This window comes from Numenius arquata, chromosome 2 (assembly GCF_964106895.1).
Source record: "Numenius arquata chromosome 2, bNumArq3.hap1.1, whole genome shotgun sequence".
NCBI lineage: Eukaryota > Metazoa > Chordata > Aves > Charadriiformes > Scolopacidae > Numenius > Numenius arquata.
This window is the reverse complement of record NC_133577.1, coordinates 53,293,491-53,320,129: the sequence shown is the minus strand read 5'-3', so window position 1 is coordinate 53,320,129 and position 26,639 is coordinate 53,293,491. Positions and strand designations below refer to the sequence as shown.

At 47.9% G+C, this 26,639-nt stretch overlaps 1 protein-coding gene across 1 annotated transcript; it reads right to left on the bottom strand.

The window, feature by feature from the left end:
* Nucleotides 1-1,218: 1,218 nt before the first annotated feature.
* Nucleotides 1,219-24,372, bottom strand: SLC22A7 (solute carrier family 22 member 7). Its single transcript, XM_074168921.1, has 10 exons — nucleotides 23,995-24,372; nucleotides 22,019-22,122; nucleotides 16,668-16,822; nucleotides 14,012-14,180; nucleotides 9,442-9,559; nucleotides 4,752-4,861; nucleotides 4,457-4,671; nucleotides 3,541-3,649; nucleotides 1,431-1,637; nucleotides 1,219-1,282 (listed from the first exon to the last, which is right to left on the bottom strand). Exons 1-10 carry the CDS (start codon nucleotides 24,370-24,372, stop codon nucleotides 1,219-1,221), a joined length of 1,629 nt encoding a protein of 542 aa, XP_074025022.1.
* Nucleotides 24,373-26,639: the final 2,267 nt, after the last annotated feature.

The following is a 26,639-nucleotide window of genomic DNA, read 5'->3' as shown; positions in this document are numbered from 1 at the left end:
AGCTGATCAGTAGCATTGCTCTGCCGCTGATGGAACGCAGAGCAGGGAGCTGCTCTTTGCATCTTAAAAACTTATTTCATTTGAGGCTTTTTGGTGGCTTTTTTGAGGGTTTTGGTGGATTACTTGGCCCAATCTTTACGATGGAAGTAATACAGGAAATTGTCTCAGCCTTAGGGTGGTTCTGAGGAAGCTGCTTTCCGTTTGTTGCTGTAAAGCAAAAAGGGGATGTATAAAATTTTGCATATTTCTACTAGGAGGCGCTCGTGGACCTGGGATGGGATGGGATGGGATGGGATGTGTCTCTCTGCCCTCTTTCAGATACATCCTCAATTTGTGTTATCCTCGCAGGGCTGTGCCTGGCTGAGCTTAAAACACCCCACAGCCCAGGGGATCATGGTCTGCCTGGGACTCGGAGGCCATTCCCTCTTCCCAATTTAGGAAAGTGCTGTTTGTCAGGGTCCCAAATTTATGGCTCGTCTCTGTTGTTTGCACAAGCAAGTGCAAGATGCAGAGGGGCTCCCTGAGTTTCAGATCCACGTGTTAGGAAACGGTAAGCAGAATGAAATCAAATAACGAATTGTTCGATATTCCCTGGAAAAGTTCCCGTAGCAAGGCGGTGGGGTTTTTTTTTGTTAAAAATGATCTGCAAAAATAAATAAAAAGTTGCAATAATCTGCAAAAGCTTTGTTTCTTCTTTGTGTCTGTGGGACAAATGCTTTCAGTTGCCCCACTCTAAGTGAGGTTCCTGCATGTGCTTTTTACTGGCTTTGAGCCTCGGCGTGAAAAACGTCCAGACCGTTGCCAAATCCCAAGAAATATTTGTAGCTACGGTTTATGGTTTATCCACCATCCGGTTAGATTTATTTGAGATTATTTGGGTTTTGTACAATTCATGCTCGGTATTTTTTATCGCTGCATTGCGTTTCTTACGGATTGTGGTTTCGGGAAGGCTGTGCAGTGATCTGGAAGGTGCCGCTTGTCCCACGAGAGCACAGGGTGCCTTCATTTCCAGATCCTGCTAGACCTCTGCATTCTTCCTCCTGGCCACCTGGGTTAGGTCCCACCAGCTGGTTTCATGATCTACCTCCTTCCTCCAGTGTCCTCAGCCCCGCTTCCCTGCAGAGGGAGACTCGGTGGACAGTAAAAGGCTCTTTTAGTGACAGGTCAGAGCGCAGCTCGGTTTTGCAGTCCTACATAGTGGCCGTCCCACGGCGTCCCTCACTTGGGCAGAGACTGTAGCGGCGTGCCCTCAGGAGCGCTGATTTGTGGTGGCCCTTTCGCTCTGGAAGAAAAGAAGGCACGTTTGGGCTGAGGGACAGAAGAGCAAGAAGCCTGACAGCCCCCATCCCCAGCGGGCTGTCCTTTCCAGAGGGATGTCCCCTGCCTCTCTCAGCAGGCTCCATGTGCAGGGTGGGATAGAGCTGACTCACTGTGCCTTCTCGATGTCCTCGATGCCCTCAGGCAGGCGCACGTTGAGGGTCTCCGGGAGCAGGAAGGCCACCGAGCCGCAGCACACCGCTACCCCACAGTAGGTCACCTCGGGCAGAGACCTCCACACCTCATCCAGCAGAAACACAAGGGGGGCCAAAGCCCCACCAAGACGTGCCACGAAGGAGGTGTACCCCATCCCGTTCTGCCTGGAAAGGTAGGGCACCGTGATGGTGCAGACCACCACAAGAAAGAGATGAACTTCTTTCATATCACACCTTGGGAAAAAGTGCAGACCCTCTGTCCCTTCCCCCTATTTTTCTATAAGTGCTGAGGCTTCCCCCCCCGCTCCCTCTCCAGTTTTTTCCTCTGCCACGCTTTTTCTAGGTTGGTTTTTTTTTTTATTTCTTCATATCTTCCTACAGTGATGATATTTCCCAGAGAGCAACCGTAGCTGCTGTGATAAATAGATTTATGTCTGATAAAGAAGTTCCCCGCTAAAAATACCTGCTCTAAAGTTGCTTCTGCTTTAAATGTCTAAAAGCCTGCCTGCATTTTCTACCCATCCCCCTAGTAAGTCCTCCGAGAGCAAACCTAAGTCCCTCCTTCTCCCGGGTACTTCTAGGTAGGTGGCACGCACTAGAGAGAGCTGTGAGCACCTTTGGTCCTGCTGTAACTCCGCTTACTGATTTTCAGGGCTGGGTGGCATTTCATGATGCTGGCTCTGGAGCCCTCAGCACAGGAAGGACATGGACCTGTTGGAACGGGTCCAACGGAGGGCCAAGAAGATGATAAGAGGGCTGGAGCACCTCTGCTATGAGGATGGGCTGAGAGAGCTGGGGTTGTTCAGCCTGGAGAAGAGAAGGCTCCAGGGAGACCTTATAACAGCCTTCCAGTACCTAAAAGGGGCTACAGGAGAGATGGGGAGGGACTCTATCAGGGAGTGGAGCGATAGGATGAGGGGTAATGGCTTTTAACTGAAAGAGAGGAGATTTAGATTAGATATCAGGAAGAAATTCTTTCCTGTGAGGGTGGTGAGGCACTGGAACAGGTTGCCCAGAGAAGCTGTGGATGCCCCATCCCTGGAGGTGTTTAAGGCCAGGCTGGATGGGGCTTTGAGCAACCTGCTCTAGTGGAGGTGTCCCTGCCTGTGGCAGGGGGCTTGGAACTGGATGATCTTTAAGGTCCCTTCCAACTCTAACTGTTCTATGATTTCACACTGACAACAGGCACGCCAGGTCCTACTCGTGCATCTGCAGAGCAAGCATTGCAGAAGGAAACAACATCTTTGTCTTTACCTGTCAATGTCTTTGAGCACGTATACATGCTCAAAAAATACAGAGTAATCTGAGAAGAAAAGTAGCAGATGAGTGTGCTCACTCCGGTCTAAATACGCATCTTTCCGCACGTACAACAGAGCGGTGAAAGTTGAAGGACTCTATGGCAGAGAAGGGTACTCTGGGCAGGGAGGGAGAGGGGTGAAGTAAGCCACCAGCCCTGCTGTAATCATAAGGGTTTTTTCAGGGTCTCACAAAGAAAGCAGTGAGGCCATCCCCTCCACCCATCTCAGGTGTATCCCAAACTATGCTGATGCTATTAAATCTGGTGTTATGTCACCATTACCCGGATATTTCAAATGAGCTCTTTTTTTCCTCCTGAAAGGCTAATTAATCCCTGCTTTAATATCACCTGATGTCCAGAAGGCTGTCAAACACGTGGCAGTGTGTCCCCCTTATAAAAATTAATATTTCAAATTATTATTTTCGGGGTCTTTTAACCGTTATTGACAGATTATCAGAGGGAACTAAGACTTTACTGAGCGCAGATGCTTTATGGAGTTCAAAAATCGTCTCCCACGGAATACTCTTCACCTTTCGATACATCTTCCTATCCACGTAACCTAACCACATGTAACCCAGATAAAAAAAGGGCATAGCTTTCTGCCCCTTTCTTCTGAGTATGCGTAATCCCTAGAACCTGCTACTCCATAGAGGCAAGGTGTCAGGCCTGCAGTCTGGCCAACAGCACGTCCTGCTGGGCTGCTGTGGAAGACCTGAGGGTGACATCCCACCGAGGCTCTGGTGGTGCACTCAGGCAAGCGGCGTCTCTTACCTCAGTACAGTGGGGTAGAGCTCAGAGGTGTACAAGAAGACGGTGGTGAAGGCAGCTTCTGAGAAACCTTTGCCCATAATGGCTACGATGGAGCGCAAGGAGGTGAAGGCTAGGAGGAAAGAAGAGACATTTATGACAATGGTCAAAGAGCAGCCTCTAGGAAGAAGCTTTGTGTGGCTTCGGGTACAAGAATGGCGAGGGACTCTTTGTCAGGAAGTGTAGTGACAGGACAAGGGGTAATGGTTTTAAATTGGAAGAGGGGAGATTTAGATTAGATATTAGGAAAAAATTCTTTCCTGTGAGGGTGGAGAGGCACTGGAACAGGTTGCCCAGAGAAGCTGTGGATGCCCCATCCCTGGAGGTGTTCAAGGCCAGGCTGGATGGGGCTTTGAGCAACCTGCTCTAGTGGAGGTGTCCCTGCCCATGGCAGGGGGGTTGGAACTCCATGATCTTTAAGGTCCCTTCCAACTCTAACCATTCCATGATTCTATGATTCTAAAGAAGAAGGTTCAATGCTCCTACAGACGAAACAGGGAGCTTCATAGCTCTGGAGCTGCTGTCTCCCAAGTCTGGTTCAGTAAGTTTGGTAACTCTTAGCCCAAGTGGGAACTGAACTGATGAAAGGATAGGTCCTAGCATTTCCCATTGGACAATGTTTATAGAAAAGACAGGCACTTCACCTTGCCATCACTGAGCTATTACTAGCCACTTTGCAGTGACTGGAGACCATCTGTTGCTCCCAGATATAAGGGCTAGCCCACATTAGCAACCTTTTCCGGCAGTTGCTCTTCTAGGAGGAGGACACCTCCGTACAGAGTTCCCTGTGGGCAAGATCTGCCGTTCTCCTTCTCTAGCACCGCACAGAACAGAGACCTCCCCTTTAGCAAGTACTGCATATAGCAGAAGAGCGGCTCACGCGTGGGAATGATGACGTTGGCTCCTATGCATAGTCCCGTCAGGATGAGCGCCCACGCCTGACTCTGCCGTCGTCCAACTCGATTCACCAGAAAGTACATGATCACCTTGGCTGGAATCTCAATGATGCCAAAGACAAACTGGGAGAGGTACATGTTGAGCCCAAAGCCAGTTAGGTTCATGCTCATGCCGTAGTAGGAGAAGGCAACACCAAACCTGCAAGGAGTGTGTGGAGATGGGGATTAGGGAAACCCAGCCAGGGAACTGCAGGACAAGTCGCCTGTGACACTGCTTACCACACAGCCCCGGAACACAGGGAGATCTTCCGCAAGACTGGTGTCCTGAATAAGCTGATGTAGGAGTAACTCTCTCCTGGCTTTTTGTCTGTTGCCATCCTTCTGAGGGCCTGGGAGAGGTGGAAAGAAGGAAATAGCTCAGCTGCTGTACATTTAAGATCCAGCCATGAAACCCTAGACAGGCTGGGGTCTGTGCCTTTCCCAGCTCCATCTCCACCTTGCATTTTCCATACATTCCCATTGCAGAACAACTCTCTGGGCATACGTTACCAGAGGCATGCCTTCCTACAACTTTATAGATTGCCTAACACTTTAGACCTCTTTTTCTTCCCATGGCCCTTTCTCCCCTCTTACCCATGTACCAGAAAGGGTTGCAGAAATCATGGTGTTGGCAACGTCAGCTTTGGCCAGTTCCACCCTCTTCCCCATGTGGTTGCCTGCTGTTGTGTCAGGCCTCAGGCAGGAGCTAGCAGTGAGCTGCATGCTTTATTCTCACGAGTGCATTCCTATAAAGTGTGGTTATTTGTACATCTGTTTATATAAATACAGAGTATATAAAAAAAGTCAGGCACAGAGGCGTGAGCCCTGCCCGTCGAATTTGAGCAATTGAGTTAGGGGTAAGTACCAGGAGAGCTGCTAAGTTCTACTCACTGGCTGAGATGCAAGAGGTTCTTATATAGAACCATAGATTTCTTATATAGAATCACAGAATGGTTAGAGTTGGAAGGGACCTTAAAGATCATGGAGTTCCAACCCCCCTGCCATGGGCAGGGACACCTCCACTAGAGCAGGTTGCTCAAAGCCCCATCCAGCCTGGCCTTGAACACCTCCAGGGATGGGGCATCCACAGCTTCCCTGGGCAACCTGTTCCAGTGTCTCACCACCCTCACAGGAAAGAATTTCTTCCTGATATCTAATCTAAATCTCCCCTCTTTCAGTTTGAAGCCATTACCCCTTGTCCTATCACTCCACTCCCTGATAAAAGAGTCCCTCCATCTCTCCTGTAGCCCCCTTCAGGTACTGGAAGGCTGCTATAAGATTCACACAACTACAGGTCTGCAATGCAGGCAGCTATCCCTAAGCTAGTTGCCGTGGGCTCCCTGTGCACTTAACGGAGATCTCCGGTGAAAGTGGTGGAGTCATTTTATCCTGGAGCCAACAACCACATTTGGCCAGGAGAACGTGCTAGCATCCCTCAGCTATTCATGAGATTGCAGACTGTGAAGGAGACTGCAGACAGTGATGATGCAGACACCTAATGTTGGGAGAGATGAATTCCTCTCAGGGCAGCCTTGATTTACCCTGTCCAAAAATCATCAGGGTGGGCCAGTTACAACTGACGAGGCTACGAATCACAGGAAACCTTGAGGAGAGAGTCTGGTTAACTAGTTTCATGTATTCTCAAATCAATATCTACTTCAGAGAAAGCAAAGCCTTGGCCAAAGCTTTTGCATAAATGCTTCATCCCAGCCACGGAGCCGCATAGGGAACCTACAGCTTGGACAAAAAGGACTTGCAGCATGTTGGACCAGAAGATGATCTCCAGTGCCTTGTCTTCAGCAACCCGCAGTGGAGCCTACAGGAGAGCTGGGCAAGCGCATAGAGATATTCCCCTAGAAATGTCACTGCCTCCAGCTGTTAAGGTACTTTCTGAACCAGACAGGATGTCTCTCTGTTTAGCACATCAATGATCCATACCCACATTATCTAGTGGTTAGTTAAACCCATGTTTTTCTTTTATTTCTATACACCCATCTCTGGATCTGGTAACTTTTTTTAACACTGCAGTACAGCAAGTAAGTTTTTTTTTTTTTTAAATTTTACCTTTTTTTTTTTACCTTTTTCACAGAAAAATAATAAGTCTTTTCCTCCAAATGCATAGCGCGAATCATGGCACTGATGACAGACTCCTTCTGCAATGCTGAGAATTTCAGTATTAGATGCAAGTTACCCTGTTGGCAGTCTGTCCTCTCTTTAAGTTGTGTGATTTGCTATTAAAATGGGTAACATAAAGATATTAACATGGAAAACGTCTTCCAGTACGTATTGTTAGCCGGATTTCTTGGCATGTGGAGGGACAACTGGGGGAGCCAGAACAGCGAGAACCCCAAGAAACTTAAAACTCACATAATTCAGTGATGGCTGGGGAGGGAGGAGGGTGAGGAAATCTGCGGACCTACAGCGTCACCTACAATGAAGACGGTGCTGAACAGTTATGGGGGCTGGGGACTTGCGGAAATGTCTAATAAAAGAGAAATCCCACCCCAAAGAGCTCTCTGGTTAAAAGAATTGTACAAACGAAAGAACATGTTAGGAAAGGGAAGAGGATAGCTATAAGTAACAGCGTGTATCACTAGGGAAGAGCTAAGATTTTAGTTCTAATCGCATGCTATTCTTTGTAGATTTTGGATGAGTGACAAAGCTTTTCATAACGAAAAAAAAAGAATTTCACACTGGGAAATTCCTTAATCAGTTCTATAAGACGAGGCTATTAAACCTGAGAGTACGTCAGTAACGTGCTGTGCAATTATCTGGAGATTACACGTCCTTCAAAGTTCAGTCCTCTCAACCAAGGAAAATCAGTTGTTACCTTAATAAGCCACACCAAACCGCACTGATGCATGGTCAAGTCAATTAAACAAACTAGAGTCAGGCCTCCTGTGTTGCCTACATGTTTGGATATGGACAAGAGAAAACAAGTATGTCCCTAGAAGCCTCGTGAATCCATCAAGGTGTCACAACTTCAGGCCTTTCTTGATGGTGGTCCAGTGGTCACAGCGTAGTGTGACTTGGCGCAAGGCCGTGACAGTGGGGAAGACCCAGGTACCTTTCCTAACCCAAAAAATGGTATGAGGGTGCAAGTCCATGCCCTTCCTGGCGAAACGCTGCACTCTGAAATACAGAGTCATCAGTCAAGGCTCAATGAAAGTGGTTATAACTTGTTATTTTTACATATTTAGTCAGAGCTCCTGGCTTGATTAAAGGCAAGGAAGAGTCACACTCAACCCCTGTCTGCCACAACCAGTAAATTCATAATTTCTCACATGATTAAACAACATGTTTCTGTTGTAAATCAAAAGGGCTAATCACCTCTCCAACAGTTATTAAGAAACTGCTTTTAAAAAAATGGCATGCTGGCCAGGATGAGACGGAGTGTGGATGCAGGAGCACTGGCTGCACACAGAGATGCAGCTGGACCATGACAGCAAACCACAAAGCTCCTGTGCTGCTGCCAGGGCTTTCCCATCTTCATCTTTTGGTAAGAGGAAAACTAACAGACATTAAGATTGATGTTTAATGAACCACAAGCTTCTGTACCCACTGGATTTCACATCTGAGGTTTGTTGCTCTTGAGAAGGTTGACACAAATCATGTGGACCAAATTAGTCAGAAGGGGCAGATGTGCAGCCACTCAAGCCGGGCTGTGAAGGGTTTGTGAGAACTGACTATGCTCTGGTGTCTCGCCAGAGGGAGAGACGAGCTTCTGCCTGGCCCTTGAGCCCTCCCTAGAGCTAGGACATCACTTGAGCTTATCACCATCCCCTGGAGCCACCAGCGTGTCCTTAAGAAGGTGGCATGGACCAAGGTCTCAACATGTGCGAGTCTGAATGCAAAAATACATTTTTAAGATTGAGCTCATCACAGGATGAAGATCTTCAGATCAGCCTCATACCTTGAGCTTTGGAGTTGAAAATGGATGGCTATTTTTTAGAGTTCTCTTTCCCCTTTATTTGTTGTCATCTAGCTGAGCATCTTCACTCCATCCTTTACGCCCCTGGGGTCAAGGAAAAACGGATTCGAACCACATGCCTACTTTGCCAATGGCTGACCCTTGCCACATTCCTTTAAAACTGCTGGCAGAGCCACGACTGACTTGAGAGCAGAGCTTTAGCCAGGGAAAAAAAGCTGATTATCATAGAATCATAGAATGCTTAGAGTTGGAAGGGACCTTAAAGATCATCGAGTTTCAGGCCCCTTGCCATGGGCAGGGACACCTCGACTAGAGCAGGTTGCTCAAAGCCCCATCCAGCCTGGCCTTGAACACCTCCCAAGTGTTCTTTACACCCGCACCCACCGCTGGGGCACTGGGGCTGACAGTCTTCCAGTTTGACACGTACAGCAAGTGCAGCCTGAGGTGGATTAGCTTTTACAGTTTTGGATAACACCACCACACGCAGTATCTCAAGTGCGGTATGAGAGAAAATACGCTAACTGCATGCTATTAATGTGTGTCTGCTTTCTGCTAGCGCTGTACCAACACCTGGCAAACTCTACGGCAACCAAGGCGGCAAACATTAAGCTGCACTAATTGCTCATGCACCTGCACACTCTCCTCTCTGTTATGGCAGTGATGCCTCTGCCTTATTTTTTTCAGGCTGTGCTTCTCTCTCGCTGTGTATTTAGTGCCGTGTCCGGTGCATTGAGGGTTTTTGTCATGGCAATAATAGTTGGAAGGAGACTCCACCTAATGAAGGGGATTTCTGGCCTTATGGGAGCTGAGCCACTGCTTTATCTTTTGGAGTGGATGTAGCTCCTTCCTAAGGTTAAAATGAGCGTGGCTCCCTGCGGACCACAGTGCCCCACAGAACACATTGCAGGCTGAGCAGTGCTTCAGGTTTCAAACAGAAGTAAAATAGAGAGAGAGAAAGCAGGAGAGGAAGAACGTGTGTCTGGATCTTCAGTTTCTCACCTCTGGTGAGACAGCGAAGTCTTTACTTCCGTTCATTCTTGCACATCTAAGCAGATGCCTGTGAGCTTGTTTCACTTTGCCATTGGCTATGAGCCACCGGGCAGACTCCGGGACCCACCTGGTGCGAGGAGAGAAGACAGTGTTCCTGTTGGCACTCCATGTTTTCCACCCCACATACATGGCCCTGGCCAAAGAGTCTTCTCTGAGACTTCAAGCTCAGCTGAAAATAGCAACTGTGGTGCATGAGAATAAGAGTAATGGGACAGCCTTGTTACACATACGTAGTCTTCTACCCTTAAAGGAGTACAGTCTGCTAATTGAAGTATGTCTAGCCAATTTTTTTATCATGTGATCTTTGAGCAAAGCTTGAATTTTCTGAACTGGTTGAAGTTTCAAACTCCTATCAATTAAAATTGGTCCCAGAGTGTTTATATTTACAGATTCATGCTTTTGGGACTCTTTAAACTTTGAAATCTTAGGATGTAAAAAATTACTATGTAGAAGGGATTAGTGGGCTCTATACTTACTTTGTTAATTGCTAAAATTGTTTGTTTTTCACAATAATCAAAGCCTTCTGCACAAGACAAGTCGACTGTGGTCTAAATCATTGTGGCTGTGAAGTATCAATGCTAGTCCTTGAGTGACAAGGGACGCTGTACTGCTGTAGAGCTAATTAGCAACTCTGAGAGGTCTGCTTAGCAGACCTGTGTAGGGTGGGAGTCCTGTGACTCTCATTTTTCTGTCTGTTCCAGCAAAAGATCCAGCACTTCTCATAAAGTAGCATCTGCAACTCCCTCTTCCTGGACTTCTCCCCGTTCTTGCATCTGGTTGCAATTCACGGATACATGGCCCTGTTTGGCTCAGAGCTTCCCAGGCCACAGTGCAGCCTGTCTGGCCTAGAGGGTACAGCGTGTTTGGTTGGGGCCGCATAGTGGTCAGGGTCCAGAAGACATTGGAAATACCCCACAGTGGCTACATTCTGCAGGAGCAGCCAACACCTACCTCCTGCTACCCAGATCTGTCCCCTGAGAGAAGCAGAAAACAAAATCCGCTGTTTTCATGGAGACTTTCAGCTGAGCATCCTGTGCAGTCAGTGGGAATCATAGAATCATAGAATTGTCTAGGTTGGAAGGGACCTTTCAGATCATCTAGTCCAACCATCAACCTAACTCTGATAAAAACCATCACTAAACCATGTCACTAAACACTATGTCAGCCTGTTTTTTAAATATCTCCAGGGATGGTGCCTCAACCACTTCCCTGGGCAGCCCATTCCAAGGCTTAATAACCCTTTCAGTGTAAAAATTTTTCCTGATGTCCAATCTGAACCTCCCCTGGCGCAACTTGAGGCTGTTTCCTCTTGTCCCATCGCCTGTGACTTGGGAGAAGAGACCGAACCCCCCTGGCTACACCCTCCTTTCAGGTAGTTGGAGAGAGCGAGAAGGTCTCCCCTCAGCCTCCTTTTCTCCAGGCTGAACACCCCCAGCTCCCCCAGCCTCTCCTCACAAAACTTGTGCTCCAAACCCCTCACCAGCTTCATTGTCCTTCTCTGGACTCGCTCCAGCACCTCAATGTCTTTTTTTGTGGGAAGGGGCCCAAAACCGGACACAGCACTTGGGATGGAGCCTAACCAGTGCTGAGTACAGGGGGACAATCACTGCCCTACTCCTGCTGGCCACAGTATTCCTGATACGGTCCAGGATGCCGTTGGCCTTCTTGGCCACCTGGGCACACTGCTGGCTCACGTTCAGCTGGCTGTCCACCAACACTCCCAGGTCCTTTTCTGCCAGGCAGCTCCAGACACCCTTCCCCAAGCCTCTAGCACTGCGTGGGGTTGGTGTGACCGAAGGGCAGGACCTGGCACTTGGCCATGTTGAACCTCATCCCGTTGGTCTCAGCCCATGGATCCAGCCTGTCCAGATCCCTCTGCAAAGCCTTTCTACCCCCAGCAGGTCGACACTCCCACCCAACTTAGTGTTACCTGCAAACTTACTGAGGGTGCACTCGATCCCCTCGTCCAGATCACTGATAAAGATGTTAAAGGGAACCGGCCCCAGTACCGAGCCCTGGGGGACACCACTTCTGACCCACTGGATTTCATTCCATTCACCACCACTCTCTGGGCCCGGCCCTCCAGCCAGTTTTTAACCCAGCAGAGAGTACTCCCATCCAAACCATGGGCATCCAGTTTCTCCGGGAGGATACTGTGGGAGACTGTATGAAAGGCCTTACTAAAATCCAGGTAAACAACATCCACAGCATTTCCCTCATCCACCACTTTGTCAGAGAATCACTTTGTCAGAGGAGGAGATCAGGTTTGTCGAGCAGGACTTGCCTTTCATGAACCCATGATGGCTGGGCCTGATTGCCTGGGTGTCCTTCATGTGCTACCTAACGGCACTGAGGATGATCTGTTCCATGACCTTCCCAGGCACCGAGGTCAGACTGACAGGCCTCGGAAGACTTACAACCTTGAAGAAGTGTGTGGGTATGAGGTCTACTGAGGCCACACAGTTGTCAAGAATCTCTCACTGGAGTCTCCCACTGGGGGAGTCCGAGACCAGTTCCCTGTAAGCTGTTGGTGATTAATGTGCCCTAAATCAGGTTACCAAAAACCCCTAATGAACAACTGCTGTCACTTTTCAAGCAGTAGCTGAAAAGGATGTGCAGTGCAAAAAAACTTTGCAGAACAGGTCTTCTGGAACGTTTTCAGCTCTTTCCCATAAGCTTAAAACCCAATGCGCCTTGGGAAATATAAAGAGTGAAAGATGGCATTTTGCACTCATTGCCACCATTTCCAGAGTGTAATATTAGGTCTTTCGATCGTCTAACGTCTCAACCGAGTTCTGACATTGTGTCAACAGTATCTACAGAGTGTGCTAAATTAGATTTTGATTCCATACTTCAGGGACTTTTAATTATCCAACAATCACTGACCTCTTGGGTGCTTGAATTTTGATCAGACTACAGTATAATTTGTTAGAGAACTAACCTCCATAAAAGGCATTAACATAAGAGAAAAAAAATCAGCTATCATGGAAAGGGTGGGTCCAAATATATCTGCGAATTTCAGCACTTGCCAGGACTCTTTTTTTTTTTTTTTATGGCTGGTTGCCCTAGAGAAAGAGCAAAACAACTCAAACTAAAAAAGTCAGCAGAATGCATATTTTAGTTGTGCTGGACTTCATCAGCGAAATATCAGATGTTACTCTTTGCCAGAAACCCCTCATCACTAGCAAACCAACGCATCTTTTTTTTTTTTTTTTTTTTTTTGAGCCATTGATTAACGACAGCATCAGTTTAGATCCCGTTTTTCTTAAATATTACTTGAGATATTTCGGCTAGATCTGCGCGGCTATTTCATCTACTGCTTCATGCTGATGGACAGACCTAGTAAGCAAGCAAACCGTAGTCTCTAGAAGCCTCTTTGATGGCAGCTGAAAGGCACTTTTGCATTCAGATATCACTCTTTCTGCTCAGTGATTATGCATATAATTTTGCGGCTCAAGTGTCTGACAAGCAGAGCTTATTCTGCATGGTTTCCAGGGAGAGCTTCCCACCGTCCTGACAGACATGTCTGTGATTTCTGCAGCGTGGTCCAGCGCCACAGCGACGTCCGAGAGGAACCAAACAACCACTCTAAGGCGGAGGAGACCCAGGCCCCCATTTCTGAATGTTTTCAGTGGGGCAGTTGTGGGAATACCTGCTTGCTCATTTCAACGCAGGACTTTTGTCCAGCCAGGAAATGGAGCTGCTTATTCAAAGGACTGGTTTGGATCATCGAATCAACTGATCCAATACTCTTCACACTGCAGCCACAGTTGGAAAGAGTCAACCCTGTATTCTGGTCTGTGTTTATACATGAAAAAAAGAAGGAGGAAAATGAGTTTCTTTGGTTAAATGAACCGTCTCCGATTTTAAGGCTTAAGAGATGTCAGGTATTTCTTAAATAAGGCTACAGGAGGGAAATAGCCCACAGTAAGTGGATGTATTTTACCCATCAGGATGGTTACACAGCTGAAAAAGGCCACGGGGAGTGCAGAGATAAATGCACCTGACCCAGCCTGGAGATGCCACTGGCTCATTTGGAAAAATTGGTACCAGAGGTATCCTCCCCAGTGAGGTGGGGACAGAGGATGGGTAAATTATTTATCTTGAGTCTACCTGGGATTAAAGCCAGGGACCTGGCCTGGCCCTGCCTCCCTTTATTGGGCTCTCTTTGCTTGCTCTGAGCCACATCTGACAGCACTTGCGGCACCAAATCCTGCTCCTTTGCCCTACAGTTCCTGTCCTCAGCCCCAGTCCTGCCTCTTCCTTGTCCCCAGAGCTGTGGTGCAACCCTGGCTCCTGGCCTCATCGGAGGTAAGGAGAGATGAAATCCAGTTTTCAAAAGCTGCCAGGCCTGGGCAATCCGAGTGCAGGACACGGGCGAGTCCAGCTCCTCTTTGGGTTGCCAGAGCCAATCCTAGGATCAGCATTGGGATGCTTGCCAGGCTCTCAGAGCAGAGGAGGCAAATCATAGCCCACTCCCATCCCCACCAGCCGTCTGGCTGCAGGTGGCTGCACTCACCACAGGCAGACGATGCTCAGAAGACAAGGTCCTGTTACGGCTACTAGTAGCCAGTGCCATTCCCGCACCAAGTATGCCACCATGGCCAACAGCATGTTCCCGATGCTCCAGAAGATGCTAGTCAGGATCCCGGTTAAGGTGCGGTGCTGTATGTCCACCCACTCCATCCCTGCAAGAGAGAGGCAATGTTCAGCTGGGACACACAGGACTCCTCCAGGAAGGGGTCTGCAGGGCTTTTTAACAAGGGCAAAGTGAAGTAACATCCCTGTTCTTCTCCTCCAGGAGAATTCCACTGTTTGGCCAACATCCCACACATTTAAAATATTCATCCACAATGCTTAACCTCTTGCAAAGCTGTAAGCAACTAAAATAAAGCCTTAAAAGAAGAAATACTGGACATATAGTAAGAGACTACTAAAAACACTTTAGGTGATAGATTTTTAAAAAATCCCATTACATAGCATTCAAATGGTCATCTTCATCAAACAGATAATATTTTTTTCCTTAATCATCCTGGCTGCACAGTTTCCCATTTCTGTGCCCACTCATTATTGCAGATGAAAGAAATATATTAAGATGAATTGACATTCATGTGGAATCTACCCGAAGTAGATACTAATGCACATGTAAAGCCAGGACAGATGGTGGTCTCCTTGCTTGTGTGTGTGAGCTAAAAACCAATTTTCCTCCAAAGATCTGCACATCTTGCTGCAAACTCTAACAATTAGAAATGTCCCTCCCAAGCTCTACTTTGCCTTGCAGGCATCAGCTTTTATAACAACGAAAAAACATAGCAAGCCTTGGAATTTGTCAGGTCTTGTGTGGAGTTTTTCAGTACCGAAGCCACTTTAGCTTGATTTTGGCTGTACCTGCAAAAATCCTGGAATTTTTTGCTGCACCTGTAACTTGCTCTTGGGTACAATGAGTCTTGCCTAATATGTCCCAACTGTATCTGCAAAATCATCCAGTGCTCTGTTGGATACCTTGAAGTCTGGAGCTTGTTCTTATTATACAATTACCTAAATTCTTCAGCTTCAGTTTTGCCTAGGTCTGTATGATTTTTTAATTACTTTTTTTGGTGGTTATTTCCCCCCACTCTTTCTAAAAATACAAACTGGGAACTTAGGAAAACTGTGAGCAAACTTCAAGTCTGGGGAGGTAGAAACACCCCGTGAATGACACCCCGTGAATGACACACCGTCCTCCTCCTGCTGAGAACATGGCGAAGCTGATGAATTGTCTTAACAACGTGTTTGAAGGGTGAGAACCCAGCCTCAGAGGAGAGGGGCAGATACTTTGGTCTATGGCTGCATTGTGCTGCTGCTGATCCTTAACAGGAATTGGGTAGCATGGATTGGAAGTGTTAATGTTGTAACAGAAGTACCAATAAGTGGTTGTTATATTTTGATTAAAGGGTTAAAGCATTAATTAGACTAACAGAAAATCGTAATCCTTGGATCCTCCCAAGCGGGATGTTCTTTTGGCTGCCTATAGAGAAACTGCACACGTAACGTTTTCACAGAATCACAGAATCTTCTTGGTTGGAAGGGACCAACCAAAAAAAAACCCAAACAAAACAAACAAAAATACCCAAAAAACCCCAACCAAACACCAAAACCAAAACAAAAACAAAACCCACACAAAACAAACACCCACAACCACACCCCACACCCCCCCACAAACAGACACAACCCAACAATCTCGGGCACTAGAGCATGCCCTGAAGTGCCATGTCTACACGTTTCTTAAATACCTCCAGGGATGGCGACTCCACCACCTCCCTGGGCAGGCTGTTCCAGTGCCTGACCACCCTCTCAGGAAAGTCATTCTGCCTAATATCTAATCTAAACCTCCCCTGCCCCAACTTCACACCATTTCCCCTGGTCCTGTCATTATTCCCTTGGGAGAAGAGGCCAACACCCACCTCTCTACACCCTCCTTTCAGGGAGTTGTAGAGGGCAATGAGGTCTCCCCTCAGCCTCCTCTTCTCCAAACTAAACATGCCCAGTTCCCTTAGCCTCTCCTCGTATGACTTGTTCTCCAGACCCCTCACCAGCTTGGTGGCTCTCCTCTGGACACGCTCCAGCAGCTCCATGTCCTTCCTGTAGTGAGGGGCCCAGAACTGAACACAGCACTCGAGGTGAGGCCTCACCAGTGCCCAGTCCAGAGGCACCATCACTGCCCTACTCCTGCTGGCCACGCTGTTCCTGATACAGGCCAGGATGCTGTTGGCCTTCTTGGCCACCTGGGCACACTGCTGGCTCATGTTCAGCCGGCTGTCCACCAACACCCCCAGGTCCTTTTCTGCTGGGCACTTTCCAGCCACTCTTCCCCAAGCCTGTAGCCCTGCAGGGGGTTGTTGTGACCGAAATGCAGGACCCGGCACTTGGCCTTATTGAACCTCATCCCATTGGCCTTGGCCCATTGATCCAACCTGTCCAGATCCCTCTGTAGAGCCTTCCGACCCTCAAGCAGATCAACACTCCCACCTAGTTTGGTGTCATCTGCAAACTTACTGAGGGTGCACTCAATCCCCTTAGCTAGATCATCAAACTGCTGTTCCTACCAGCTCTGGTAGACAAGTCCCTACCGACCCATCCCCCATCAGAAGTCCCCCTCTACAATCTGGCCAACCTGCAAACCCCAACATACGTACCCAAAGGCAACACGATAAGGGAGACGCCACTCAGGGCCACCCCGGTGAGGGTCCGCGTGATGGCCAGCATGCTGTAGGAGACGGAGGTGGCGCTCAGCATCCCAAATAAGAGGGAGCACACAAGCGACAGCAGGAGCATGGCTTTCCGTCCGAACCTGCCGGGAGCACAGGCTGGGTTACAGCGGCTGGAGACCTGTCCCAGGAGTAGGCTTTGAAATGGGACAAACTGGAGACATGAGAAGGAGAATGAAAATGCTGCCCGCTCTGCAAAGAGTGCAAGATGCAACACCCCAGGGAGGAGGAAACAGCTCTAGATAAAGCCTCTGCCACAGCAGTGCAACCCCATTAGAGGGCCAGCATGCTGCATGAGCATCAGGCATGAGGCTCTCTGATGGAAAGAGCATCCCCCATCAAAACACTATATCAAGCTCCCCTGTTCAACACCATCATCAAAAAGCAGTGATGCCAGCTTGAAAACCCGTGCTGCTGGCACACCCTGCTCTCTCGAATGAGTGTCCCCATGCCTGGCTCAGCATGTCCTCCTCCTGCGGCTCACCCAGGACCAGCCACTGCCACCACTCTCAGGGAGGAGAGGGAGCCATGACACTTTCACCCCGATCCTTGGAAGACCCCAAATAAAAAGGGAAAATAAAAGGAATCCAATCATCAGCCCACATGTGCAAATAGCCCTAATGTCCTAAGGGATGTCTGAGGAATCTGCTAGGAGGTCGTTCCCCAAGAGTTTTGGAAGTTGTAGGACCATCTTCCCCCTGGTGCAGAGTGTGGAGAAATACAGAATGTCAAATAAACACAAATGCACATGTATATACACACACACACAGAGGGTGAGAAATACGTGTGTATGTATGTCTACACAACCTGTGAAAAACTAAAAATCAAAACGGAGCCCAAGGCATCAGGCTTCTGATGAACATCAGGACTGTGTGTTATGAGAGCTTAGGTACAAACTGGAGTAGTAAATTAACGCTGTCAACAGGCAATGTTCAGCCTATAGGCACTGAAATTCTGGTCTGATTCTGGCATTAGGGCATTCTCTCTTAGTGGCCACCTGAGAAGGATGATGGCAAGAACAATTGCTCCAGGGGAAAAAGTGATGTGCTGGGACATAATGCCACAATAACATTCCTAAAAGTGACCATAAATGACATCATACAGCAGATGATAGTTAAAGAATCCACTGGAGAAAAAAAACAACTTGTGGCTTGGGCTGGGGCAGTGTACTGCATCTGCTTTGAAATTTAAGCATAGCCAGTTTGCCAAAGTCATCGTAATGTCTCTGGGTGGGAGCAGCAAACACCCAGAAAAACACCAGAGCTGGATCCAGTTTCCAATAGGGTAACTGCCTAAGAAAGAAAATATGCTTTTTAAATGAACGTTTTTCTTGAAAATGCAGGAAGAAGGATATAAAGCCATAAGAGTCCCTGCAGTGCGCAAGGCAGCTATTTATGGACCCATTACTAGAGTCTCTCAGCAAATGCGTGTCACCTGCTAGGGAACCCAGAGGCGAGCTGGCAGGATTGAACTGCAGGCTATAGGGAGGCTGCTGGAAATAACGCTTTTAAAATTGTCTTCAAAGGGAGAGGCAGGAAAGCACAACCTCTGAAGGATTAGATGTAGAAGATATAATAAAAGGAGCAAACTGCACAAGCATCAAAATTAATATAAAAGCCATTTTCATAAATAGCCCAGTCTGGAAGTCTGCCAAAACATCATGCAGCCAGTTCAATACAAGGACAAGGTACAAAAGGAGAAACTATATATATATGTATCTATATATTTGCATATATACGTTCACAGTGAAGGTTTTTGGAGGGTTTACCAGGGTAAAATTTGTCAGTAGAGATGCTCTCTGTAGAGGCTTAGAACAAAACGAACCCGGACTGTAGCAAAATGTGAGGACCAGATGGTTTTCAGCCTGGAGCACTAGAGATGAAATCTCTGCATTACAGTTAGCAGAAAGAAGTGGGACATTGTCTCCGTTAAAGAAAAGGAAGGCTGCTAATGGGGTTGCTTTTAAGGGGTCTTAGAGGAGAGGTGGGGGCACGACGCCCAAGTTTTAACAAATTTACTGCAGATCTACTGGATGCACGGTCCTCACTGTGATCAGAGGGGCTGCAAACCTCTCCTGATGTGACCTGTGGGCCCCATGGCCAGGTAGCTCAGGTGGGCAGTGCACAGTCAGCTCTGCTCCTGGCTGCTCATGAGGGCACAGCTCGCTGTCAAACCCTCGTTAGCCACCACATCAGTAGACTGAAGGGTCCTGCTCCGGCTAATTGGAAGTCAAGCCATGACTTGGTCTTTTTTTGTTAGCTGTTCCAAATTTTCTCCATTTCTTCTGTATCCTTTTAAGATGGGGAAGGAGGGTGAAGGGAAGTCAAAACTGCACTCGGTATTCAAGATGTGGGGCCACCATGCATTTACATGTTACTGCATAGTGATATTCTCTTTAATTTTATATTCCTTTCCTAATGATTCTTAATTTTCTGTTTGCTTCCCCAGCCACTACTCATTGCTGAGTGGATGTTTGCCTGCAGCTGTCTATCATAACCCCAAAGTCTTGCTCCTGAGCAGCTTTGGTGAGCTCAGAGGCCTCAGTTTTAAATGAGAAGTTAGAATTGTTTCTCCCTTTATTTTAGATTAATCTATCTTGAAACTTTGTCTTCTGATGTTTCCATCCAGTCACAGCTTTTTAAGCTTGTTCTGCAGTTCTTCACACTCAGAACTCATCCCTACCCTTATCCCTACTCATCCCTAGGGAGGGATGGAGCACCTCCCCTATGAAGACAGGCTGAGAGAGCTGGGGTTGTTCAGCCTGGAGAAGAGAAGGCTCCGGGGAGACCTCATAGCAGCCTTCCAGTATCTGAAGGGAGCCTACAGGAGAGCTGGAGAGGGACTCTTTGTCAAGAAGTATAGTGACAGGACAAGGGGTAATGGTTTTAAATTGGAAGAGGGGAGATTTAGATGAGATATTAGGAGGAAATTCTTTACTGTGAGGGTGGTGAAGCACTGGAAAAGGTTGCCCGGGGAAGTTGTGGATGCTCCATCCCTGGAGGTGTTCAAGGCCAGGCTGGATGGGGCTTTGAGCAACCTGCTCTAGTGGGAGATGTCCCTGCCCAGGGCAGTGGGGTTGGAACTTGATGACCTTTAAGGACCCTTCCAACTCTAACCACTCTAGGATTCTATGATTCTACCAGCCTGGTCACTCAGAAGCAGCTGCCCACTCGCTTCTTTTCCAGATAATTTATAAGTGTGCTGAAAAGCACACAGATCCAAGCCCAGGTCCCCATAGGTCTCACTCCATCGTCAAAAGTGAACACTCACATCTCCTTCCTGGCTTTTAATCAATTATTTAGTCATGCAGAGACCTTCCTTCTTATCCTAGGGCAGCTCAGTTTCTTTAGGAGCCTTTTGTAAGGAAACTTCTTGAAATCCGTGTAGATGGCATCTCCCCTGTTCACATGCCTGTTAGCACATTCAAAGAAACCCAGTATGTTTGTAAGGCATGAATCTTTTGCAAAAACCCCACTGATTTTTCACTGGTATCTCATATCTACCCCTGTGGCCACTGACTCAATCTTTCAGAAGAGTTTCTACTAATTTTCCCGGTACAGATAGATGTCTGGCTGCCTGGCATGTAGTGCCTGAGATCTTTTTTGGAGACCAGTTTAAAAACTGTTTGATACATGATACCTTACCAGCTCCCTGCTCTGGAGGTCACACAATGCCAACAGCGTTCCAGCTTTTTCATCCCAAAGGTCCTGTGGGGCTCTAGGATGAGCACTCCCTGCTCCTGGCACTTTACTGGCCATACACATTCACCTGGTGTATTTCTCCATGCCGCCTTCTATCAGCTTCATACAATCATAGAATGGTTCAGGTTGGAAGGGACCTTAGAGATCATCCAGTTCCAACCCCCCTGCCATGGGCAGGGACACCTCCCACTAGAGCAGGTTGCTCAAAGCCCCATCCAGCCTGGCCTTGAGCTTATTTCAAAGCTCCAGCTTCAACACCTGCCCCTTCACATTCTCCCTCTGAGCACAAACTCATTTATGTTCTCACACTACAGCCTTTTTGTTTCCAGATGCTCCTTTTACACCTTCATCTTCTACTGGCTCTTCCCCCTCACAGTCCATTTGAAAAACAAACTATTTTTCATTTTGCTCAAGCAGAGACCTTCTCTTCTGCCTTATTTTGTCCTGCTCCTTTTTTTTTTTGTGATTCTGAGGTTCTTTCCCTCCAACTGTGCTATAAAAACCATTTTAGATACAAAGCCAAGACAGACAGTTTGAAGATCAGCCAGGTGCCTTGGGTCCTTGCAAAAGTATACTGATAGACTCCTATGCAAAGGTACGGATGTAAAAACGCCCATCTTCAGCACAAAGTCTCTGAGTGTGAAGCTAATTCCCCTCTGCTGTGTGGTGATTTTGCAGCTTGCTGTACACTAATGCTTGTTTCCTCCCAGGGGAAGGAAATCGGGAAGCAGCTTCCTGCGCAGGAAACTCAGACATTAAATAATGAAGAGCGGACAGTGAACGGCACATCCCGATCGCACGCCTGCACAATGAATTCTCTGGAAGGTTTCCTGGTTCTGATGTTTGCAAAAATATTTAATTTCTTAATCGACGCCCTTTCTAGATTATCACCAGACTTTTTTCAGGTTTATGTTATCACATTCTAACATTTAACCAGAGGGCAGTTTTGTTCCCGTTTTCCTCATTGCCTCAGCTCTTCCTCGAGGAATACCTCCCTGCTTCTAACAACCTCATTTACATTTCTTCTCTAGTAATGACAGAGTCACTTTTTGCCTTCTGGAGACTCTTATTTTTTCCAGATATGGCATGCATCTGGTCTGAGCCCCTCACTTGGGTGTCCTTAACCAATTTCCATATAACTTGCAAGAAGTTAACTCTTTTAGCCTTCTGTTTTGGCTTTGTTTTAACCAGCTTTCTCTCTCTTTTTTTTTTTTTTTTTTTAAGACAGTTGTCTTTTCTGAAATCGGTCTCACGGACAGTGGATTTTTTTCAGTTTTTACTGTTCCTGCAGCAATGCTGACCACAGCATCGTGGTCACTGTTGCAGTGCATCTGACTCCTGACCAAGGCCAGATCTGCTGCTCTGGTGGTCTGCTAACTGGCTGCTCCATTAATTTAGCCAATGCACTGCTTCCAAGTATGACTTTAATCCAATTATCATGTGAGAGGCTGGATTCTCCCTTCACGATTGTGTTTTCTCCTTTCTCTGACCCTCTGACTGCCCTTTGCAGGTCACAGGTTTGTGAAGTTCTCGCTGTGGAACTGAAGCTCCGGAGGAACAGCCTGAAAGGGGTCAAACCTGTCTGAAAGGTATCCGAACACCACGGCCCCCATCGTAACGCCAATGAAGAAGAAGGTTGCCGTTGCCTGGTTCAGTCCACGCTGCTCACACACAAGGTCCCACTGAAACACAAAGCCAAAATGACACTTAGTGCCCAGTTCGGTCTCTGTTGACCTTTCATGCCCCTTCCCTCCGGTGGTCAGCCATCATGTCTTGCAATTTATATTGGCCAAATCTGATGGAGGGGTAGAATCCTGCACTAAACTGCACATAGGGCAGTGCTGGAGTCCTGAAAAATGTAAAGTTGTATCTTACGAAGCTCCCAGTTATCTGTCCCCACTGTGGCAGCCTCTCTGTGGACACTTGTCGGGCATCAGAAAGCTTTCCTGGGTAAAACTAATCATGGAGACATCCCCTTTTCCCTCTCCTGTGATAGCTGCTCTCAACCTGCCTGGTTATTTGTCTCCCCAGCTCCCTCTGTCATGCCCTGGGACTGTCCTGGTAAGGTGGGCATTTGCAGGGTGCCAGCACTGCCGTGAGCTGTAAGATGTGCCTCAGCCTTCCTTAGGGAACGTGGTGTTGAACTCCAGTTCCTGCTGCCCTGACCAGTTTCCTTCCTGACCAGTAGTCCCTGCAGGGAGGAAGGAGGGCAGAGGGGGAGTCAGGCCAAATGCTTGCTCCTGATGGTAACTTACTGATTTCTTACTGAGAAGTTGGTCTAGACAGTCTTCCTAATCGAGTTAATGAGCATCATTTCCCTTTCTTGGAGGTGCAAACGTCGCTAATCATTACAGAATGCTGTGGCCGAGCTGCAGAGTTAATTTTCTGTATGTGCAGACTTGGCAAAACTTAGTTTAATCATCAACCCAGCCTCGCAGCCTCTCTGACCAGGCCAACCAGACCTTGAGCAACCTTTCTTGCTGCAAGAGCAAAAGACTCCGGAGAAAGCCTTGGCCTTGAACATGTCCCGAGGCCACTGCACCATGGGTGCAGCACCACAAGGCTCCATGCTCAGCATCCCTGCGGCAGAGCACCTCCCCTGCCTCTTCCCCCAGGGGTCCTTCACACCTTTCTCCCTGAAACAGTGCAGAAATCAGGTACAGACCTGGTACCGGACCCTCACCTCTGTGTCTGACGAAAGCAGGGTGGTTGGGAGGAGGCATCAGCTCTAGGTTAAGACTTGGCCCTGCTCTCACTGAGTCAGTCAGCTGCAATCATTTCCAACCCAACCATGCCCTTTTTGTCTGACCAAATTGTCCCCTTCCCCAAGACCTCCTGTGATTTGGGCTGCTTTTCAAGAAAGGTAAAGCATTAACACCCAGAGGTATCACTGTCAGCCCTAGCAAAGCGTTTCAGAAGGTGGGTTGTTAATGTTTGATGGGCAGGGACCTCGGGCAGGCTCAAGGTTATGGCTGGCCAGCATGCTGCATCTCAGCAGGAGGCCCTTGGAGAGAAAGAGACACCTCGACAGCAAGAGACACGGGTGGGAAGAGAGGCAGCAGGATGCTGGGGAGAAGAGGGGGAAGACGGAGATCATTGAGGAGCGGCGGCCAAGGGAATAGAGGTTACAAAGTGTTTGGAAAATCAAGAAAGCAAGTCGTGGGCTCATATGACATTCTGTGCAAGTGCCATGTGGCCCAAGCAGAGAAAATCCTGTATGTGTGTCTTCACCCCACCCCCCCAATCTCTCAATCACCTGGAGAAACTAAAATGCTTAGAATGAGAAATGTTGGTTTCAACTATCGATATAAGCAAGACTAATAATAACAATATAATAATAATAATCAGAAAATAATAAAAATAAAATGTTAGCTTCTTACTCTGAGATTCAGAGAGCTTCCCTGTTCCAGGAAATCTTCTCCAACAAATAACTTCCACTACTTAAAATGCAAAGATTCCCTTCTGATTCTGTGCACCCAGTGAATACCTCTCCATCTGGTCCTCAAAACACCAAGCTAATTTCATTTTCAGCTAGATCACAGGGCAAGCGTTACCTGGGTGGAGATGGTAGAGGTGAACTGCGAGTGGTCATAGACCCATCCATGCTGACAGGGCTGGATGATGGAGTCGTTTTCTGGTTGCAGAGAGGAATTGAGCAGCAGGTGAAACTGAGGCTGCGAGAACATCTCACAGGACCTGAAAGTGCCATCGGGCTCCCGGGGGATGCTGATGAGCAGAACTTCCTCCACGGTGAGGTTCACAAATGCCTCTTGGTGTGGAATGGCACAGTGATGAGAGGGGGTAGCAGCAAGAAAATTGTGCAGCAGAAAATGCATGGGAAGGTTGATTCTTGGGAGGCAGAGGATAAACAAAATCAAAATCTGGAATCTGCCAAAGCCACCAATTTCCAGCAAGAGATCCTCAAATTTCATCTTTTCTGTGGAGTTTGTTCATTCAGAGCAGCTATGTACCAAGGTGCAGCCACATGAGCTTGGAAAGCTGTCTCTGTCCTTGGAGCTCAACTTCCTATGGCTTTTCATACAGCCACTTCACTGGACTTTGAGACCTCGCTGAAAGGCTGTCAAAAGTCACAGTGAAACTCTCCATTTGGGGTAGAGCCAAAGAAATTACCCTGTGTGCGCGCAACACATCCATCTCAAGCGGACGCAGCACAAGGCGCCTCTCCTCCTGTTGGAGGAAAGGACAAGAGTCCTTCCCTCCTGTTGTAGTTTTTGAGAGGGAGATCCGCATTAGGGAAGGAGTGCTGTGGGAAGTGCGCTGTGAAAGCACTGTTGTTTCTGGTCTGGGGGTACCATGCAGCATCTCAGTCGCTGCAACAAACTCCGTCTAGTGTGAGCTGATCACCAGCCAACCCAGTTGGACCATAAAACAGGCACTCAGGAGAAGAAGGGTGACCCACTGTGTAGGGATGCCCAGGGGCACCAAAGCCTGGCTGCTGTGCATTTTCAGACGCTTCAGCTTCAGCTATGCGTTTTTTAGTATGGCTTGTGTCAAGTGATGACCTGGGAGAAGGGAGTATGGAGAGAGTAAGAAGGTGCTCAGAAGAGGAGATGAGTCTCTGCATGGATGCAAACAGGGAGATAAGCGCTTTGGGGAGAAAGGGTGGGCTGTGGGTGAGGGCCACCTGCTCACCACCATCCTCCAAAGGCTTCAAAAAGTGAAAATGTTTCCCCACAAAGTCCCTTTCTCCAACTGGGAGAGTGCTTTCCCACAACACATGCACGGAAGCGATGGGAGCTGCAGTGCTGGCACACAGAGAGGCTGCCCCTGACATGAGAAGGACCATGAAGTACTCCTGCAAGGTCACGGTCTTGTGCTGGTGTGCTCTGGGGGCTGATGTGACAGCCAAAGGAGTGAATGTGCAGCCCCTGACAGGGCCACTGCTGCCAACCACTGCATGGGCCTTGCATCATGGTTCCTCCATTGCCTGCTTCAGGTAATGGTTTCCTGGAAGAGGTGGGTCTTTAATATGAATTTCCACTCTTCTTACTCTCTTAACCAAGAAAATGAGCTCTTTACTCAGCTGGAGCTACTGTAGAAGAATGATAACAGATGGAACACATCAGAGGCTGAAGGTGGCTAGTCATCAAAGGTGTATAACACACAGTATTATGTCACACAGCTGCTGGGCAAAAGCTTTGACCCCAGGGTGGCAGGGAGCAGAAAAATTGCTGAATTTTTGGAAAACTTATAGAAACAATGCCTGGAAAATGCAGGAACTAGGGGGATGTGGCATCAGAGCTGGCACAGTTTGGTTCACGCAACCAACATGGTTCAAAGAAAAGTCCCTTGTCGGTGAGCCAGGAACGAAAACATCCAGCAGAAGTAGCAGCTCCAGGTACTCCAGGCATGCCAAAATTGCTAGGAGGTGTACAACCTCTTCCATGGCTGGCAGAGACCTGTCAGATGACTGGCACTTCAAGACAAGATAGATACAACTCCCTGCCCCACAACTGAGCAAGCTTAGGAAAAGGGGTGAGATTAGGGCAGTTAAACTGGGAGCAGTGGGAAGAAGGGGGCACTACCCTGACTCTGGAAAGCCCACAGGACCCTTTCCTGCAAGTCCCTTTACACCCTGGCCACGTCTGGGTACAAGACATGGGTACAAGCACTCCCTTGCAGGGGGTGCTCTGGACAGGCTCATCCCGGGACGAACATGAAGAAAGCACAGAGGAGTGAAGTGGGGACATCTGACAATGCTGCGCCTTCAGGGTTACAGTTTAAGCTGAAGTTGGACTACGGGACAAATTGTTTTTCTTCACCACTGGTCTTCTGAGAGCAAGGAACAGAAACTCTCATTGATATGCTGTTGCATATTTAAACTGCGAAGCAGCTCTAGCCTCCCCACCAGAAGCGAGGTTATGGGTCATTGCTCTGCAACTCCTGGGGCTCTGCTGTTCGTACTGCGATTGCTTAAAATCTACGTCAGTCGATTGCTGTAGACCAGTTACCAGATTTAGTTAATGACCACCACGTGTGCAAACCCTGTGACTGACTATACCCTACCACTTGGTTAATTAGACCCAGGACCTGACTCAAACAGCTTGGACTTGCCCGGCAGTGGTGAGAGTGGGCTTTCTGCTGCTGCTTTCACCTATAAAGCTGGAAAAAAAAAAAAAGAGTTTACCTTTTACTTCACACGTGTATAATTTTCTTCTGCAATCTTTCTTTCTTCTCC